This window comes from Periplaneta americana, chromosome 2 (genome assembly GCF_040183065.1).
Source record: "Periplaneta americana isolate PAMFEO1 chromosome 2, P.americana_PAMFEO1_priV1, whole genome shotgun sequence".
Lineage (NCBI taxonomy): Eukaryota > Metazoa > Arthropoda > Insecta > Blattodea > Blattidae > Periplaneta > Periplaneta americana.
In genome coordinates this window covers 187,840,298-187,861,238 of record NC_091118.1, presented here as the reverse complement: position 1 = coordinate 187,861,238, position 20,941 = coordinate 187,840,298, and the positions used below count along the sequence as shown (strand labels likewise).

General features: G+C 36.7%; 1 protein-coding gene across 4 annotated transcripts in view; it reads right to left on the bottom strand.

Annotated features, from left to right (window-relative positions):
- The window catches only part of Asap (ArfGAP domain of ASAP), a 293,797-nt gene that overhangs the window by 31,699 nt on the left and 241,157 nt on the right, over window positions 1–20,941 (bottom strand). For 3 of the 4 annotated variants that reach the window (XM_069819152.1, XM_069819153.1, XM_069819155.1), the window contains exons 11-14: window positions 20,468–20,587; window positions 18,527–18,716; window positions 12,050–12,274; window positions 10,349–10,617 (exon numbers count right to left, since the gene is read on the bottom strand). In XM_069819152.1, coding sequence (XP_069675253.1) covers window positions 10,349–10,617; window positions 12,050–12,274; window positions 18,527–18,716; window positions 20,468–20,587 — 804 coding nt within the window. The remainder of the gene's footprint in view (window positions 1–10,348; window positions 10,618–12,049; window positions 12,275–18,526; window positions 18,717–20,467; window positions 20,588–20,941) is intronic. The other variant, XM_069819154.1, reaches the window with a different exon arrangement.

The window sequence follows — 20,941 nt, the reverse complement described above, 5'->3', positions numbered from 1 at the left end:
TCATGTGCTATACATGCAAAGTGTGGTAATTTTGGCTCCTTCCATCTGGGTTCGATTCCAATCTTTCCAATGTTTTTTTGCATTGGTGATTAGATGACAATGAATGTGGAGGAAATATGGATGAAAAGGAAAAGAGGTACTTCTAGAAAATATCTGTCCTCCACAAATTCCAACTTCGATTTGGCACAATTTAAACTGGATAGTGATGTCAAGATAGCTTGAGAACCTTCAACATAAGGTTGTTTAGCGTTGCTGACCTACTCCCTTCCCTCTAAATCTTCCCTCCAATTTTTATTAGCTAATTTTTCCAAATTGCTGAAGCCCAAACTCTCCATTGGAATCTGCCCTTCTTTGGGAATTGCCAATCGATCGCGATCAATCCTAAAGTTTGCCAAGTGGTTCCTTATCTCCAGGCCCCTGCATTTGCCCACAGTGTAATATAAAATGTGCTGTAAATTGTATAAAAAAACTGTCATAAATTTTTAATGTGGCCTGATCTGCCATGCTTAACACAATAATAGCCATAACTTAAATAAATGTCTTTTTAATTTTGTAGTAAATAATATATTGTATAATTAACATGGAGGCATGAGATAATTAATCTGCCAGTCATACAACAACCCTATCTGACCGACTGTTCAAATCAGTGATATCAAGGTGGTATTTTGGTGAGATGAGACCAAGGATTCTCCATGAGATCACCTGACATTTACCTTACAGTTTGGGAAAACGAAGAAAAGTAGAAAAACAACAATTCAATCAGATATTCAGCCCAAATGGATTTGAACCCATGCCTGAGTAGAGCTTCACATCACGAGTCCAGTTTGCTATCTCTGAGCTGATAATACTTAATTTAATTCTGCTTTTACTTTATCAAAACACAGTATAAAGAGAAAACACTGTATTGTGGTGTTGCAGAACATGTAGTTCAAGAGTTTTACAGATATACTGATCCTTTACGTGTGTGTGTTTTTTTTAACATATTTTCTTTTGTCTGTGTACAGCGATTTCTCTAAACTATTTGACAGATTTTGTTTATAAGTTAATTCCAATGCCTATCATGGAATTCTACCAAGTGGCATTCTGATTACATGACGTTTCCAATTTTTCTGCAGGATCTAATCCAGAATTTCATTCACAATATTGAAAGTTTCTAATTTGTCTCGGTTGTTTTCATATCTCTGCTTGTCTAAAGTCATAATTCTAAGCAGTGCTATCAACAACTCATTTGTACTGCTCCCAAGTTTTGTTGGTGTCGTATTTTTAGCATCAAGTTTTGCTCCTGAAGCGGAGTGATGCTTTAGCTGTGATAATTTATAAGTCTAACATCAATTTAGTTTTTTCATCATTATTTTTCCGAAATTTCATATATATATAATTATTCCATTCACACTTTCACTATGTAAACCATATGTTATGTTATGTTATGTTTTATTTAATGACGCTCGCAACTGCAGAGGTTATATCAGCGTCGCCGGATGTGCCGGAATTTTGTCCCGCAGGAGTTCTTTTACACGCCAGTAAATCTACTGACATGAGCCTGTCGCATTTAAGCACACTTAAATGCTATCGACCTGGCCCGGGATCGAACCCGCAACCTTGGGCATAGAAGGCCAGCGCTATACCAACTCGGCAACCAGGTCGACTAAACCATATGGGTATTACTAATCACATTATTTTTATGTATATTCATGATGATATTTCAATCTTTAAAACTGTAGGCACTGAAGTGAAACTACCTACAGTGATAGCAATATAATATCATAGCACGTGAGTATGTGGCAGACATTTTCTTTGGCAGATAACAATGAACAAAATTTTACTACATACTGTACATATAGAAGTAAGCATACATAAGAGTAAATTTATTGTATTCATAAAGTGTTTTCCCCATTTAAGACTGCATTGACACTATTAGTTTGCACTTTTATCAACATATAATTAAATAAGTCGAGACTCGTGCTTTTAAAATTGGGAAAGGAATGACCACATAATATCATCTGTAAATTATTTTGACCTTGGGAGTTGTATATTTGTATTTCTTGATATAGATGTTATTACTTCTGTATGTGAAGCCTTGACAATTCATCAGCTTTCTTTATTTTAATAATACATAGTCATGATTTAGTCACGAGTTTATAATGCATCAAATTCTCGTTACAAGACATAACTGCCATATCTTATGATACTGTAGGCTGGTGCTAATTTTACGGGAATAACATTTGTTTTTACAAATAAATATCATACTCAATCTTGTCACAGTGTTTTTTCTGAAAATTAATGTTTTCACTTTTGAACGAATTTTTAATGTAAGCTACTAGACGTGAAATCTTGTACGGGTTGCTATATGTGTTTTGGCATATCTGAGCCTTCATATCAGTAGAGCGTCTTCACACACTCTCGGTGCGCTAAATGATTGACACTATGTTGACGTCATTGATGACAGAGTTAATCAAAGTCATTCACCACAATTTAGTTAAAAGTGGACCTGCTATCTCTAGGCAGATAATGTGGACGTGAACTAAGTTTACTGTAGACCTAATATGGTGTTAAAACAAGGCATCTCCTCTGAGATTTACCACTGTGGATGATATTCATCTAATTAGAACAGCTCAAGAGGGATAAATTATTCAGGCCGAAGTACAAGAAGGCTCAGGAAAGAATTTTCCGTTGAGATTCGAACAGACATAAGGTTGAGTAGAGAGTACTCCACCAAGCAAAAAGGCTCCTTTGTTTAACTCGTCATAACTCGGAAACCAATAAAGATTTTGAGTAGCGACCACTTTTAAAAGTAATTTCCAATCTTTCTCAACATTTCTCTCGCTTTGACCCCCCCCTCCCCGCCTCACTTCTAACATGAAAAGTAAAAAAACGTTTGCCACTTACTAACTTTTGAAGGTGTAAATATCTATTCGGAACAGATCCCATCGAAGTTAGTATTTTTTTCTCACTTTTCAAAAAAGATTTTCATTTCGAATTTTTTTTCTGCTTTCCTTAGACACTGAGCTATCAATTTAAAAACTTAAAGCGCGATTGATTGACTATCATAGGAGCTACGACATAATAAATGTTTAATGGAGTGGGAAATATCCTATAATAGAGACTTATATTAAGGAACATGTGCACCAATCCCTTACGATTCTTTCCAAAGTTTTATGACGTGAACATGCGTCACTAATGACGTCAATAATAGCGTTAACCATTTAGCAGACAAAGAGGGTGCAAATATTCTCTAATGAGAAATAACAGGTCTCCATCCAAACTACGACTTCAGCTCTGTTATGCAGAGAGTAAGGTGTAAGGGGAATTCGTGTTTGGAGCCAGCAATCTACTACATATCTGAAAAACAGTTCCACAACAATATCAACAGTTCCACATATGTTGATTGTCATTTCTGAAAGGGCAGAATATTTTTCGAAATGTGTCCTATTAATTCAAATTCTGGGCAAATCGCAATATAGCGAACGTAGAAGCTCCGCCCACGACCCCTTCCACTTTTCCCCTCCTAGCTCACCAGACAATCTACGTGATAGGCGAGTGTTGTGTCGAATGCACATTTCATGTGGATGGGGATAACTTCCCCTACTGGCGTTCACTGTATTGCGATTTATCCCAAATTCTAAATTCCAATATTAAAAAACATATTTTTAGATCTTCGTAGGCGTTAGTCTGTCTCACAGCCTTCAACTGCGAAACATAACTGAATCAAACAGAATTACTGGGGCCATTCATAATCAATCAAAACTATCAACATCGATACAAGTGTCCACACCTGTGGAGTAACAGTCAGCACGTCTGGCTACAAAACCAGGTGGCCCAGGTTCGAATCCCGGTCGGGGCAAGTTACCTGGTTGAGGTTTTTCCCGGGGTTTTCCCTCAACCCAATACGAGCAAATGCTGGGTAACTTTCGGTGCTGGACCCCGGACTCATTTCACCGGCATTATCACCTTCATATCATTCAGGCGCTAAATAACCTAGATGTTGATACAGCGTCGTAAAATAATCCAGTAAAATAAAAATCGAGACAAGTACCCCTCGCATGTCTTAAATCTCCTCGTCTATGTACTGATAGTATCATATGCTTTCATATTGAACTTCTCTGCAGACCACATATAGTACTATTATCAAAATCACAGCTCATAGTTTACTTGTTATACCTCTAGACCTCTCCTGGCACCACATTATCATAATCATCCTATCACATCATCGGGGTAATGTAACTCCGCCTTCCAGGTGCCCCAACCTCAGAAGTGGGTTACAACTAAGCCACGGCCAGGAGAGAAGACCAGAAATGTCGAAAGACAACCTGGTGGCATTGGATAAAAAAAAATACTGTTATTTCGGAAATGTTATTTAGAGCAGATAGAACAATTCTATTATTTTTCGTCTCCAATAAGTCATGTAGTATTTTGTAGCATTTTTATTGTGAATAATATTAACACAAAACTAACGGTAATGAAAGTTGTGCACAAAGCCAATTTTCTAAAGGGCAAGACGTCCATGAGGAGAATAATAAATATCCCCATCTTATTACAAGTCTCTGTGTACGTAACAGGCAGAACAATGAACCGAGTAACACAGCATTCACTAACACCATGCAAGGGAAATCCTGGGAATATGGTGCGTAGGAGAGAGGAAAATGTGATGGCGAAAATAATTCTGAAATATGTAGATTAAGCATTACTATCAGTGATGACAATAACGTTCCCCACATACATACGACTCTGTATATCCTTATAACATTCAGGAGTTCACAGTGAAAAGTGATTAAGAACAAAAATGCAATTTTTTGCAGGTACAGTAAGAAACCCACAATCTCTTACAGTTAACATGCACTGCAACTTTAACATACAAGTGCTGCCAATAAGTAACAGTGATAAGCAGTGAAGGAGACCCATAACTGTCATTTTTGTTTCATTCTGGTAATCCTGTTAGAAGGCCAGAGGGAAAAAGACCTTTGGGAAGGCCGAGACGAAGATGGGAAGATAATATTAAAATGGATTTGAGGGAGGTGGGATATGATGGTAGAGACTGGATTAATCTTGCTCAGGATAGGGGCCGATGGCGGGCTTATATGAGGGCAGCAATGAACCTCCGGGTTCCTTAAAAGCCAGTAAGTAAGTAAGTAAGTAATCCTAAATTCTGAGTTATTTTACTAACTACTTTCTTATTATCACAGGAAATAATCCTGGGTATCCAATAACCGCAATATTTTCTAATACCGTATTTACCCGCATAACAGATGCCCCCGCATAATAGACGCATCCCAATTTTTCGCGTTAAAAAAAAAAAAAAAAAAAAAATCCACGCATAATAGACATATAGAGAAATGTGAATCTGTGACAAATGATAGCAGTGATGCTGAACCTGACAGCGAATGAAGTAAGGCTAGTGTTAATAATAACAATAAAGTGTCTTGCCTTATTGTCACTGTATTCATTGTTAGGCAAGTTATCATCTGTTTTTACAACTGCCACGAACTGGCGATCATCTTAAGTGTATATTATTTTAATGTACCGAAGTACATATGATATTTCCATGCAGATATTCTGTGTCATCATATGATGTAAGAGTAATGGAATGGAGAAAAATTCTCTCCGGTGCCGGGATTTGAAGCCGGGTTTTCAGCTCTACGTGCTGATGCTTTATCCACTAAACCACACCGGATACCACCCCGGCGTCGGACAGAATCGTCTCAGATTAAGCTCCAACTCTTGGGTTCCCTCTAGTGGCCGCCCTCTGCACTACGCCATAGATGTCTATGAATGTAGGACCGAAGTCCACACATGTGCTGAGGTGCACTTGTTATGAGTGACTAGTTGGCCGGGATCCGACGGTGTGGCTTAGTTGATAAAGCATCAGCACGTAGAGCTGAAAACCTGAGTTCAAATCCCGGCACCGGAGAGAATTTTTCTCTGTTCCATTACTCTTACATCATCTTAAGTGTGACGCAATCTATATATAAATTAGTTGCAGGCCATATATTATTACATAGGCTATCGATTATTTCAGCATTCGAGCTGGTAACTTTAATAAGTGTCTCCCCCCACCACTAAAATTTTTTCCTTGCATACAGGACGCACCCTAGTTTTTCGTTATAAAAATCGGAAAAAAAAAAAAAAAAAAAAGTGCGTCTATTACGCGGGTAAATACAGTACTACTTCAATATTCTAAATTATTTTGTGGGTGTATCACAAATACTGCGTGTTCAGTTCAAAATGTATCATGGCTCGCTGTATGCCGTCATGTGGGTAGTCGTTGAGCCTAGAGAATTCAATCTTCCTACACTTCCACAGAGGCATATTACTTATATGCCAGAGAAGTTGCCTAGCAAGTACGGCGTTCATTCTGAAGAGTACTTACTGATACGTACGGTAACTCCAGTAGTGGCAGGAATGTGAACTGTTTGGAAACACGTACTGAGGCGAGTTTTTTTCTTACTGTCGGGATATGACGAGAGGGTTAAGACGATTACTTACGTATTTGTTAACATTAACTTCGATGGTCAACATGGACACAGAGCATTTGATTTGTATTGTGGAATGTTGCCATATGCAACCGATGATAACAAATACCCCGCGTACGACTTGCCCGCGCAAAACACAGTTCGAAAGAGGTTATGGTAGCACACAGACCGTACAGACCGCCATCTGTTGCTACGACATTCAAGTTATACCGTACACGTTCTCAAGTTCAGACTGAATGCCTTGATTAATAGGCAACTTCTCTGACATAAAAGCTGAAACTCGCTTCAAATAGCTGACTCACAACAGTGACGTCATGACACACTTTGAAATGAACACCCAGTATGTATTGTCATATATTCACACAACTTTAGTAATAATGTCTTACAATGAATGTTTTAGCATAATTTAGTTGAGAACTTTATTAACTCTGACCCCACTTTAATTGATGGATGGATGCTATGGTTCCAAAATTTTTGAAGGCACAACCCACTTTTGGGTGAGACATTTGTTTGTGACCCCACTGCTAGTTTGTGATAGTGTGTGACGGTGGTTGTGGTGGTGGTGGTAACAATGATAATAATCATGATGTGCAAGTGCCAGTAGCAGTGGCATCAGTAGTTTCATCTAATACTTATTATAAACTGCATGATATATTCCAAGACCACGGGATAGTGACCTAATGAGACAGTAAAGTGTGAAAGAAAACAGGAACAATTTGAGGCAACCTACTTACAAGTGCTTCTAAAACTATCCAAGATTAGTATTATAAATCATCATGTCCACAAAATATGGATATCATATCTTTTTTGACATATGTTTGATACTGCAATTAAGAGTCTCCCATTCTGCATTCTACAGCATTTGATGAACGATTGTTACCTCTTGCACAGAAGTATCAATTACATGAACTTCTATCTACTGTGCTTTAACATACAGCTCAAATACTTGTGCTTAGGATTTTCACAAAATACGTCACACCTTCAAGTCAGGACACAAGTTGCATCATTTCTCATTAAAATTATACCTACAGTCTTCCTATGCCATAATTTTCAAAATGCACTTCAACTCAACACAAAACATTTTATCTCCATAAAGTGGTAGTCATAATTTCTCTCCCTTCAGATGAAAAGTACGATATTTGTTGTTTATTTTACGCATACTTTTAATATACCAACTGACACACAATTAATATTTCACACAACAAAAACATTGCTTCATCAATTTTTGAAGAGAAGAAGACAAAATTTGTTCAAATCTCCACTAATAACAATTGGACTAAATCGCAAATGTAAGGAAAATAATATGGAAATGTCTACACTGTAGATATTACTCATGCTTTGAGTAAGGTATTTCGCAGGTCATCTAACAAAAAAATATATACTACCATCCCACTATTTACTATAACTGAATTATATCTGCATTATTAGTTCAGTAATTTTAACTCAGAAAAGAAAATTATGAATAAAAAGGATGCTAAAGAAGACGCATAACACAATATACAAGAGTCATACCAGCATCATTAGTGTGTTAATAACACAATCAATGAAATGGTTCACATGCTGAACTCATTCTGAGCGAAACTACCTCTTTTACTCCTAAAAAAATCAACATTTATATAGAATCATTTTTACCGCATTTTCAAAAATGTTCTTGCACTAAAACTCCATTCTGATATCCAGAATGCAACAATGCTTAGCTCATTGGACATCTTCATTTTACCCTAAGTATTGCTCTCTATGTGATTTTTTTAGGAAGTCAAATTTAGTTTGAAGGTACCAACATTCGAAAAGTATGGCAGATGAGGAATAAATTCTAATTCAGTCTTCTATATTATCTCTGTGCAAATATGTGCAACAGGAAGCCGTGTACAATACTGAATTTTGAGCATCTTCACTCAAGCAGAATCATCCCAATGCATGACAAACATTCAACATGACAATGGATAATCTCATATTGTAAGTCTTGGCAAGGACATAATTGAGAGAAATGTATTGGAATTTCTGTCAATGTGATCTCTTCACCATACAGTCCAGATCTGGGACCTTGAACTACCAGCTGTTTTGTTTCATAAAGAATCAGACTTAATACCACTACTTTGAAACGATGTCCAAATTAGTTACACATAATTTCCTGCATGATGTTAGAATAGAGATCTATAAGAGCATTACTGAACTTCTGGAAAGATGGAAATGAAGTGAGAACATCATGGAAAAGTAAAGAGAAGTAACGAGTTATTCTCGTAACTAGTATTTTTTTCCCTTTGATCATGATATAATTATACTCTTAACATTTGGCATTTCACTTGTATATTATGAAAATGAATATTTACATAGGCATTTTCCGATTTATGTGTTACTGTACTGACAGAGAAATATATACAGAATCATTCTATTAGCACCAATATTGATTAAGATTAATGCATGCCATATCAAATCTTTGATAAACTACTTAAATATAAAAAAGAAAATGTGAAAATGAGAAATTTTAATATTTACTAAAGCTCTTACTTATGTTTCTATTCTCAAATGAAGCTGAAAATTCTACATTCCGAAAAATATCCTAGGATTGAATATGAGATAAAGAGTTCCGAAACTACTGAAGCCATTTAAAGGATGTACCGGTATAATTTGTATTTCACATTTAATTTTCAGAAGAACACAGCATTGAGCTATCAGTCGATTTACTCATAAATATTGTCTTCTAAGGAATGAATTAATGTGTCAGCTTTTCATACTGAAATCCAGAGATTTAAATGCGGGAAAGTTGAAAGTTTCTTCAGAGAATAATTTGCATGCTAAAAATTCTTAAGACATTTTTTGGCAATAAAAGATGGTGAGAACAGTTGAGGATACAGAGAAGATAGTTGTGTCCAAACCATTAATTATCACCACACTTTCTTTGTGAGATCTTTATTGTTGTTTGTATCGCAATAGTGATCTTTTAGTCTGATTGTTACAATAATATTGTTCCTTTTTAGCTGACTGGCCCAATAATATTTTTTCTTCCACCAATAGCAATTGAGAATTTCGTTGTGATAGCTACTTGTCATCTCCAAGCTGAGGAAGTTCCAGAGCTGCAATACACAGCTTACCAGTACTTTCAGTATTTAGCCTAATGTAATGAAAAGTACATCAATGATAGCAAAAGAAGAAGTGGTAACCTCACTTTCTGCGAATTCAAACAAGCCTGCAGTTGTTACTGTTAGCATTTTTCTTTGATATCGATGGACCAGTTCAAAAGAGAAACAACTCAAATTTGAAAATATAGAGGAAATTACATTTTAAACCTTCATGCTGCTGTAAAAGAACCAATTAACATACTTTAATTTGAAAGTTATAGTAAATATAAAACATAATTAACAGAATTTGGAGTAATTTCAATGATCCTTGGGATTTTTCACAGCACTACGAAACTTGAAATGCAGGTTTCTCAAAACTTTGAATATTGAGTTGCTTCCCGTTGAACTGGCCCATCGATATGCCGGTAGTTGAGGAGAAAAACACAGCAGTTATACTCAATGGAAATTATATGGTGAAATGCTGGCAGAGAAAATGGATGCACCTCGAGAAAACATTCCCCAATATGGCTGCCTAACATAAATTTCACTTGGACTTCTTGAGATTCGAACTTGGGTCTTCAACATGGAAAGCTGACACATTAGCCATTCAACTAATGATGCGCCTAGGATGTAGTATGCCAATCAACACACTAAACTCTGCTTTCTTTAAAAGTTCTGAAGTTATTTAACTTAACCTTTCTTTAAGACCATGCTGCCAACTCTACTTTCACATAAAAGTCTAACGAAATACATTAATTCTAAAGCAAGCTTATCTGCTACAGCTATATTTTATTGGCTTAAATATTATACTTGGATACATACCTTTCTTGGAGGTGGTACTGGATTGTGTAGACTGCTGGTAGACTCCACATCTGACGACATCGATGATATGCTCTCTGTGGAGCGCCCATTTGACAGTCTGACACCTTGCATAGGACTTGGAGTAGGAGGAGGTGGGCCCCGTGGTCGCTGTATACTTCCAGGCCCCGATATACTACCACTACTGCCAACATTTGACTTATCAAATGTTGTTGAAGTTGTTTTAAGAGATGGCGGCTCTCCAGCAGGTATGACTAGCTTTGCTCCAGGAGCTGTAAAAGAATTAGACGCCATTACAAGAAGAATTCTTATACTGTTCTTAAACCCTGTCATTTTATAAGTACCATCTCCCATTACTCGAATGTCTTCCTTTTCTGGTGCTTCCAACAACTCGTTAACAACACTCACCCCACTCTCTGAAACTGCTGAAAACCTTCAACAGGTATCTATATTTGTTGGGCGAACAATAATGAATCTTACTGTCTAACTTTTCGTAAGTTCTAGTGATATTCAGGATCAGGTCTTTTGTCTGAGATTACTATAGATAACTTAAGACAGAATATTATATTTGGTTTACAGGCCTAGCAGATGAGCAGAAGTGAAGAGTCACAGAGATTCATGTCAAGCAAATGTGATCACCAGTCTGACAAACAGGATTATTCAAATACAGATTTTGAACTATTTTTGTACGCTATTTATTGCATCTTATGGTTCGTGTTGACAACTAAATTTTACATTTAAGCTTTGGCTGCAAAAGGGTATCTGTTGGATACAGGGGGAGAGCCATTAATCCTTCCCATTGAAGGCTTTAAGGAACCAACCTGGACAAATACCCAATGTCCCATCCCTACCTTCCCGTGGTGCAGCTGTTAGTAAGCATAATTTTACAAGCTGAACTCATCAATTAGCACTGGTCAGCTTGATGAGTTAATAACTGAATTTGGTATAATTTTCCTCTATTCAATACCTAATTCCCTCTTTACCCTTTCCTATCCAGTCCTCTGACTGAACTCTTACTTTCTTCGACCCCGACGACATTAGAGCATTCGAGGCCTAGGGGTTCATTTCACTTTCCTTCCTCCTCTTTCTACTTTTCTGTTCCTAGTGCTGACCTGCTATGACACTAAAATCGTCCTGTAGTGGCTTAAGGAGGGAAAGCTGGTGATCAACAAGATCTCCTAGCTAGGTCCAATGGATCCGTCGACCAACAGCAGGTGTGGTCCTCCAGAGATTCTGGGGGTTGTGTGTGGATGAAGTAGCCACCAAAACATTAAAATATGGTGTTCACTTAAATCGGCTACAACTTGCCATTTAACTATCTTTGAAAAATATTGGAGTGCAAGAGGTCAAATGACTTTATTGTCAAACACCTGGCATTAGAAAACAACACCAACATTTAAGCTTTCGCTGGCCTTCTATGCCCAAGGTTGCGGGTTCGATCCCGGGCCCAGGCTCATGTCAGTAGATTTACTGGCATGTAAAAGAACTCCTGCGGGACAAAATTCCAGCACATCCGGCGACGCTGATATAACCTCTGCAGTTGCGAGCATCGTTAAATAAAACATAACATTTTAAGCTTTCCTTTAGAGACAGCATTTGTATGTGACTTTCACTGGGGAATTATAATCCGATGACTTTGAAAGGTTTTTTAGTGAGTCAAAAGTGAATGCTCTGTCGTATGTCAGAACAATAAAGAATACTCACGTAGGTGTATGGCAGTGGCAGGCCCCGTCCGACCAGCACCTGAACTCACAGCACTTGAATCGCTCGACGGTGAACGTTTATGGTGATTGAGTGTGTGGTAGCCCATGTGGCTGTTAGGGACAATTGGGTCTGATGGCGTTCTGCTATGGCTAGTTGGCAGTGTACCATACATATTGTAAGAGCCTGGAGGTAAGGGTGCTGCTCTCTTCTTTATACTGCCTGAACCTGAAAATAAAAAAGACAGGTCCCTCACTTGAGTTGCAGAAGATTACGAAAAGCTTATACACAAATGGATAACTACTCAAGACTTCAAATATTATGACCTGCGAACATGTATTACCTTCCATGGAGGTATACTGAGTGAACAGTAAGTATGGAATATTGCTAATAACTTCTTAAATTCTAATTTTATAAAAAAAAAAGCTTTATACAAAAGTTGTTGGAGATAAACCACATAATATGATCTCAGTGTTCGAAAAATTTATTCAGACATACAGGATGTGAGAGTAAACTTAATTTTTTTAAATGATATCCTATTGTGACAACTGCCTCGGGATTCGAACGCGCGTCCGACAGGGCAGGGAGGGGGAAGTAAAGCAACTGCGACTGAGGGGAGAAATCCAGAGAAGTTTCGGGAAGCGCCTTCCTCTCGGCATCTGTAGATTGTTCGCGAAATCATAGTTTCTGGAAACTATGGTTTAGTGATAAATAGGAGACGCGAAGAAGGAGCCAGCCAGTTGTTCAGTTTTTGGTCAGCAAGCCAGTCAGTCTTGTGTAGCAGTGAGGCAGCTTCGAGACCGGAGTTCGACTTGAGTGTGTGTCCGCAACTGTGCGAGCGTCCAGGCGAGTGCGGCGTATCCGGAGTTTGTGGTTCGACGTGGAGTGGACCGGTGTTGGGGGACCTGAGTTCGAAGTTCGGTGGACTGTCTCTGCAAGTCTTGGGTTCGATATACGGTGACTTGAGTGAATGAGCTAGAAGAACGAGCAAAGGCAACGAACTGTGAACTGAGGACTGACAGTTTTGTTTTGTAAATAGTGCTTTGTGAACATTAGTTGAGATTAGCAGTACATTGTTGTTCTCAATAATCCAAGTGAATTGTCATTGTCGTCTGTGGAGTGCAATAACGAATACTGTGTTGCTGTGTGGAGTGGAAATCCCATTGTTGACGGGAGTGTTTAAATTCAATTACAGAAAGTGATTATTGTTGTGACAATAAAAGTTACATTATTGTTTTGAATTAAAAGTTACACTATATTAAAATTTACATATTCCGAATCTCCATTAAATATTATGTACCCCTATGAATGTTTAAAAATGTTACCCATTCATCCGTTTTCATGTCTTTAAACTATTTATTAAACTTTTTTTCGTGGACTTAAAACTTGAGACAAATAAATGTGTAAAAATCATGTTGAGTAGGCCATAAAACTAAACAAAACACTATCACTAATCAAACTTTACAACAGATGCTCAAAATGAGAACCATTCATAGCCAAACAATGTCCCAGCCCATCACGAAAACAGTCCATTTTATGAGATGGAACAGATCAGTCATGTAGCTGTGAGAAAGGCAATGGACTGTTTTCGTGAAAGATGGGACACTGTTTGGCTGTAAATGGTTCTCATATGAGTATCTGTTGTAAAGTTTGGTTAATGATATTGTTTTATTTACTTTTAGGCCTACTCAACATGACTTAAGAAAAAAGTTTAATAAATAATTAAAAGACATGGAACAGGTTTGTGGGTAAAATTTCTACACATTCATACGTAAAAATTAATGAAGATTCGGAATATCGTCGGATTAGAGTGTAAACCTGCTAACTAACAAAAATGCAATTTTACAGGGGAAACAAAAAACTGATTATAAATTACAGGTGGTATATATTTTGATCTTCTTCATTAATAGATAAAAAATAAATGTTACAATATAATGTATTTTTATTTATATTCGTTTTTGTATTAAGCAGGTTTTTTTCAGCTAGGAATTTTTTTAAGTATGGAGTTAGTAGGGTTTTCAAGAAAATTAAGCAAATTAATGAAAACTGCCGTTTTAATTATCAAAGTATTTCCATTATTTCAAAAGAATGATGGAACATATAATCGGATGTAAAAATAAATAATTTACATATGTACATCTAACTTATCTTTCACATTCTTTCAGTCTTTCTTTAAGAAAACCTTCTATTCCAGACATAGTTAACAAAATTGAAAGGAAAATAAAACAGTAAGTAAACATTATCTTTTATTCTTATGAAACACTCTTTCTTAAAAATAAACTGAAAATTTTCTTCTTTCCTATTCTAATTCTTAAAATCTTCACAATGAAAAATATTAATTAAATAAAGGTAACAAAGTTAAACTAAAAAGCTTTTTCTACTGAATAATAGGTAAGTTATCTAATTCGTTCATGAGGTTCAATCATGAGGTAATTGGTCATAATACTGGCGGTAATCTTCTGGTAAAGTATTCTTTAAATACTGCAAGTCTTCAAACTTTCTTGCAGTGATCTTCTTTCTGTTCTGCTGCAGATTTTTTAAGCCTGTAAAGAGCAAGGAAACAAGTGATGTCGATTTTCTCTGTGGTATTGTTTTCCAATAATCTGGAAACTCAATTTGAATAATATGTCACCATTTGGAGTGTAGTGAAGAGCTTTTATGTCAGTAAACTTAGGATCGCCTCTACCACAACCAGGACGAATGCTTTTATAAAATATAACCTTATCGAATTTTTTTAAGAATTTATGATTTAATTATGTCACATCATATGGACGGGGGCTTTTTTCTGGCTGATCTGCAGACCTTTATGTAATCTGCTGGTACACTGATGTTTTTGTTTTTAAGAGCCCATTCAATTGTGGAATGGATGCAGTCTTCTTCCATTTGGGTGTATTCAACCTCCAAGAACTTTTGTTCTATAATGATATTGCCTTGCCAAAGATATTACAAGTGTTTGAAGACATCTAGAACAATAGAAATCCCATTTTCGAGTCGCAGAAAACGTAAGTAAAAAAACTAATAAAATTAATAATGAAATATGTAGCAGCAAACATGCAAAATACTTGTTAAGTACTGAAATGTACCAACTTAAAAAAAAAAAAGCTAATAATCTCAGTACCGGTACCTAGAAGGTTAAAAAATTGAAATCGAAAACTAACTAATTTCTAATTACTTTGACACTAAAGAGTAATTGAACAATCATAATACATACCTCTGAAATAATTCAGTAATTAAAAGCTTGAATAACAACAATAAACACACGAGAATATGCGCCAAGGTCGAACACACTATCCACATTGAAAGTTGCTATGGAGTTAGCAGAGAGCTTTGAACAAATGTAATTTTAGACAAAAAATGGATAGCTTTACACTCTAAGCCGATGATATGTAAATTATAATAATGGCTGCCATTAAAAAATAAATAAAATTTACTGTCACACCTGCACGCCTGAATAACTTTTTTTAGGACACTGGTATCATATTGTATAGTTTGTCTCCAACAGCTTTTGTATAAAACTTTTTTTTTTGTAAAATTAAAATTTAAGAAGTTATTAGCAATATTTCATACTTATGTATTTTTAGTAAAGCAGATATCTGGACTTACAAAGTATGGTGGCTGTTTAAGTTTCAGATTTGAATCCTGATGACAGAAAGCAGAGCCAAGAGCCAAAGTATTGGCTTGCACTTGTGACTGAGGAAGCTGTGCTGTTCTTCCTGCTCTTTTGTGTTCTAATAGGCCACATCCTCTTTTACATTTTCATATTAATATATTGCAGTTCACAGGAAATACTATTTGATACACATAACAGAGTCGTCTAAATGGTTTCTAGACTTAAAAAAGGATAAAAATTACATATTAATGTTATGCAAACCAAAGGCATTAACTTTAAAATATTAGAATTCCACTAAACCTTTAAAGAAAATGGACAAACTACGGACATACACAGTCTGCTTTCACTAGTAGCCATGTTGCTCATTTATCATTCCCATTACGAATAACTAAAAAAAATCCGTGGCATTAATGTTATACAAACCAAAGGAATTAACTTTAAAATATTAGAATTGCACTAAGCTTTTAAAGAAAATGGTCAAATACGGAAATACACAGTCTGCTTTCTCTAGTAGCCATGTTGCTCATTTATCATTCCCATTACGAATAACTCAAAAAAATCCGTGGCATTAATGTTATGCAAACCAAAGGAATTAACTTTAAAATATTAGAATTGCACTAAGCCTTTAAAGAAAATGGTCAAAATACGGACATACACAGTCTGCTTTCACTAATAGCCATATTGATCATTTATCATTCCCATCACGAATAACTAAAACAAATCCGTGGTGCGACAGCCCATGGAGGGCCAAGGCCGACCAATCGGCTCAGCAGAGGTGAATGATCATCCAACCAGAACGGAGGTATCATTTGGTTAGCACGATATTCCCCCCCAGATTACTGATAACTAATGGAACTATTAATATGTACACAGGAACTGTATTATCTTTCTCTGTTTAATACTGATCTCTCTTAAGTGAAAAATATTAAGTAAGAAGATTGAATTCTTTACCTGGTAACATCTCGTACAAATCCAAGTGATTATTCAATTGCTAAAATATCTAGCTAAGGACTGGAATGATGTCAATTTTATCTAAGATTGAGGAAAAAACATTTTTTATATACGAGGCGCATCCAGAAAGTAAGTTTCCCTATTTAAAAAAAAAAGAACACACACTTTCAGGAAAACATTTATTGGCAACAGGTACAGCAATGTTTCAGCTATTTTTCAACATAGCCACCATCAGAATTGAGACACTTGTTATATCGTGGGATCAACTTTTGTATCCCTCTGTCGTAGAACTCTGCCGGCTGTGAATGGAACCAGCGTGTGACAGACGTCTTCAGCTCTTCGTCGTTGCCAAAACGCTCACCGGAGGATAGGAATTTCTTGAGGTGCAAGAAAACGTGAAAATCGTTGGGAGCAAGATCAGGACTGTAGGGTGGATGATCAAACAACTCCCAACCAAATTCCGTCAAAACAGCTGCTGTGCGCCAAGCCGTATGTGGACGAGCATTGTCATGGAGGAGCACAACACCTGCAGTAAGCATTCCACGCCTCTTGTTTTGAATGGCACGTCGCAATTTTCGCAGTGTTTCACAGTAACGGTCAGCATTCACTGTTTCACCTCTTGGAAGGAAGTCAATGAGAAGAATGCCTTTCCTGTCCCAGAACACCATGCACATCACTTTCCGTACCGACAGCGTCTCTTTGAATTTCATCCTGACCGGAGATCCACTATGCCACCAAAGCATTGACTGCTGCTTGGTTTCCGGGGTGAAGTGCGAAATCCAAGTCTCATCGCCCGTGACGATCCTGTCGAGGAACTCGTCGCCGTCATCGTGATACTATTGCAGAAATGTCAGTGCTGCTCCTAAACATTGCATTTTGTGTTCGGGTGTCAGGTTTTTCGGCACCCACCTGGCACACACTTTTTTGAACAGCAGGTGCTTAGTGACAATCTCATGCAACAAGGATCGCGATATCTGCGGAAAATGGCTGCTCAGCTCCGTAATCGTGAAGCGACGGTTCTCCATGATGCACTGCCGCACCAGCTCAACACGATCATCATTGATGAGGGATGGTCGCCCAATGCGCTCTTCATCATGGACACTTTGACGACCTTCGGAAAACTGCCTACACCAGCGATGCACCATCTGCTTACTCATGATGTTCGGCCCATAGACCTGACAGAACTTCAATTGGCGCAATGCTTTGTGCATTAGAGAACTTTATCACCGACCGAACCTCGCAGGCGGTGGGAGAAGGAATAAGAGCTTCCATTTCGGACCACTGCTGCCACGCTACTGGCACCAGGTGGGACCTGTCCAGCTGGCATATGATTGATACGTCATAGATCTGTTACGCATGCGCAATTGACACGGCTAATTACGTTTACTTTCAAGGGGAAAAATCGGGAAACTTACTTTCTGGATGCGCCTCGTATATATTTTTTTAATTTCCACAATAATTCTAGCGTCCATTCAGCTCCTAAATCAAATTAGAGATTTTCTCCCAGAAAGTAAAATTACAGTACTACAGCATGATGCTGATGGCTGACTCCTGGATTCTAGCTTATGTTACAACTCCCTGCCTTAATGCATCTCAAAAGCCATACACATGATAAGTCCATTTCACTTTTATGTATACTGTTATTTGAAAATTAAAATTTGAATTACTTAAGAAATAAGTATATTAAATATACACACAAAATTATCAGATGCATATTTTTTAAGGAATTTTAAACGTTTAATGGTTAGATTGTGGTAGATTTCTTTGGCTATTTACTTCGTGTCATAGAGGAAAATGTATCCAGAGGTTTGTAAGTCCTTACTGGAGATAGTTCCCTCAATGGCACGACGTAAATACTCAACAGTTCTCCCACAATACTATGCCCCATCCTCTCGTAGACTGTGTATGTCAGGACTCACCCCCTGTACTAGGTTTCTTTTCCTTTGGCGGTGGAGGAGGGGGCATCTGTCTGTAGTTACTATTTGGACTTGAACCAGATTTAAGACTATCTGAGGTTGACGATCGAGATCTAGGATTTACAGGTGATTCACCTCCTGCATAGCTTGGTGGGCGAGATCTTGACTTCTTCTCAGGTGTTATAGATCCATTCTAGAGTAAAGGAAAGTAGCAACCATTAGTAATCATATCTTATGTTAAAATTGATACTAAGTTATATTATTATAATGGTAACGAGAAGAGAAAAACTGTGACAGTTCTCCATAGAATAGCCAACAAGTACCTGTCAGTACCATGTGCATATATAATCTCAAAAGTTTTTATATTGTGTAACATTCATGTCTAAAATCTCAACATTTTTCTGGAATCTAGCGGTACTGAAATGAATTTAAAACGTAATTAAGACTACCGTCTTGCTATGACAATAACATCAGATCGTTAAAAGAAACCAAAAACGATGTTGGTATAAACATATAAGAATTACTTCAATAACTATTCAGTGTCTAGAGAACAGAAATAGCACAAGAATTTTTCAACAATAATATAATACATCTTAATTACACAACTTTTAACACTGTATCACTTCTGAATATGCATGATAATTACGTTCTTGTGTTAAATATTAACGTACCTTGTTAACATGTTTCGACCTATTTTCGGTCATCTTCGGAACTGGTCGTTGTTGGTCTTGGCGCCTCTTGTTTCCTGTGTGGGTGCGTTCGTAGTGTAGAGTCAAAGAGTGTATGTGTTTTGAAATTGAGTTGTGTGTTGAGAATATCGTTGGGGTGTGTTTTTGTGTGTCTGTATATTTCATATTGTTCTAGTGTGTTGAGTTTCTGGCTTTTTGGTTGGATGTGCAGTATTTCCATGTCTGTGTTGATGTCTCTGTAGGTGTGGTTAGCATTAGTGATGTGTTCTGCATATGTGGAGGTGTTTTGTAATTTTGTTATGGCTGTGATGTGTTCTTTGTAACGTACATAGGACAGACAGGCAGATCATTTCAAACATGTTACAAAGAACACATCACAGCCATAACAAAATTACAAAACACCTCCACATATGCAGAACACATCACTAATGCTAACCACACCTACAGAGACATCAACACAGACATGGAAATACTGCACATCCAACCAAAAAGCCAGAAACTCAACACACTAGAACAATATGAAATATACAGACACACGAAAACACACCCCAACGATATTCTCAACACACAACTCAATTTCAAAACACATACACTCTTTGACTCTACACTACGAACGCACCCACACAGGAAACAAGAGGCGCCAAGACCAACAACGACCAGTTCCGAAGATGACCGAAAATAGGTCGAAATGTGTTAACAAGGTACGTTAATATTTAACACAAGAAAGTTCTTATCATACACATTCCGAAATAGTATAATATTGGGAACGAATGTTTTAAATAATAAACAGATGCTACACCCATCTTACATCCAAGAACACTAGTATGTTAAGCCGAGTTTTAAGTATTTAACAATTACTTTTCGTTATTTTATTTATTGTAGTTCATCCCCTCCTCCCCTCCCAGAAAAGGGACATACATTCTGGGTATGTATTTAAAATAATGCATTCATAAGGAAAAGACAAAGTGACTTCACAAGCGTTGCTGCAATGTATAAGTTGATATATACTTATCAAATTATCATATTTACAATATCATGCCATTTCAAGTTTTATTTTCATAAGAAGGGAGGACGAACTGACATGTACCATTTTTAGCTAAAACAAATTGTAGTTATATCTATCATTTAGTTCAAAATATTAGTCACTGAAATTCTTGTATTATTTTCATACATTACAGTATATACACGGTACTTCATGTGAGAAACTAATTCCATTGCCAACATATTTTTATGGTTTTAATTAATATTTTCTTACCCTGTCCTCGATGATTGTTTCATCATCTGAGAAGTCGGTTGAACCCTCATCATGAGACAGATTCCAATCTATATTTACATTGTCAAAATGACTTTTTTGCCTCTGCAGTGCATGTCGCAGCTGAAACACAGAATTTTCATGAGCTGTAATATTTCAAGTTGGTCGTGAAACATAAACTCTTTAGTCAAAGCAATAAATTTCATTTCAAACAAAATACATTTTAATATTAGATCATACTAACATAATATGCGAGAAGTCCAAGAGGAAAACGTATTATTTCATAAATTATTGAATCATTTAGGAAACACCTCGCAACATAAAGATGAGATGTGGTAAATATAAGACATTGTTATTGTTAATAATAATAATAATAATAATAATAATAATAATAATAATAATAATAATAATAATTATTATTATTATTATTATTATTATAATAATAATAATAATAATAATAATAATGATGATAATAAT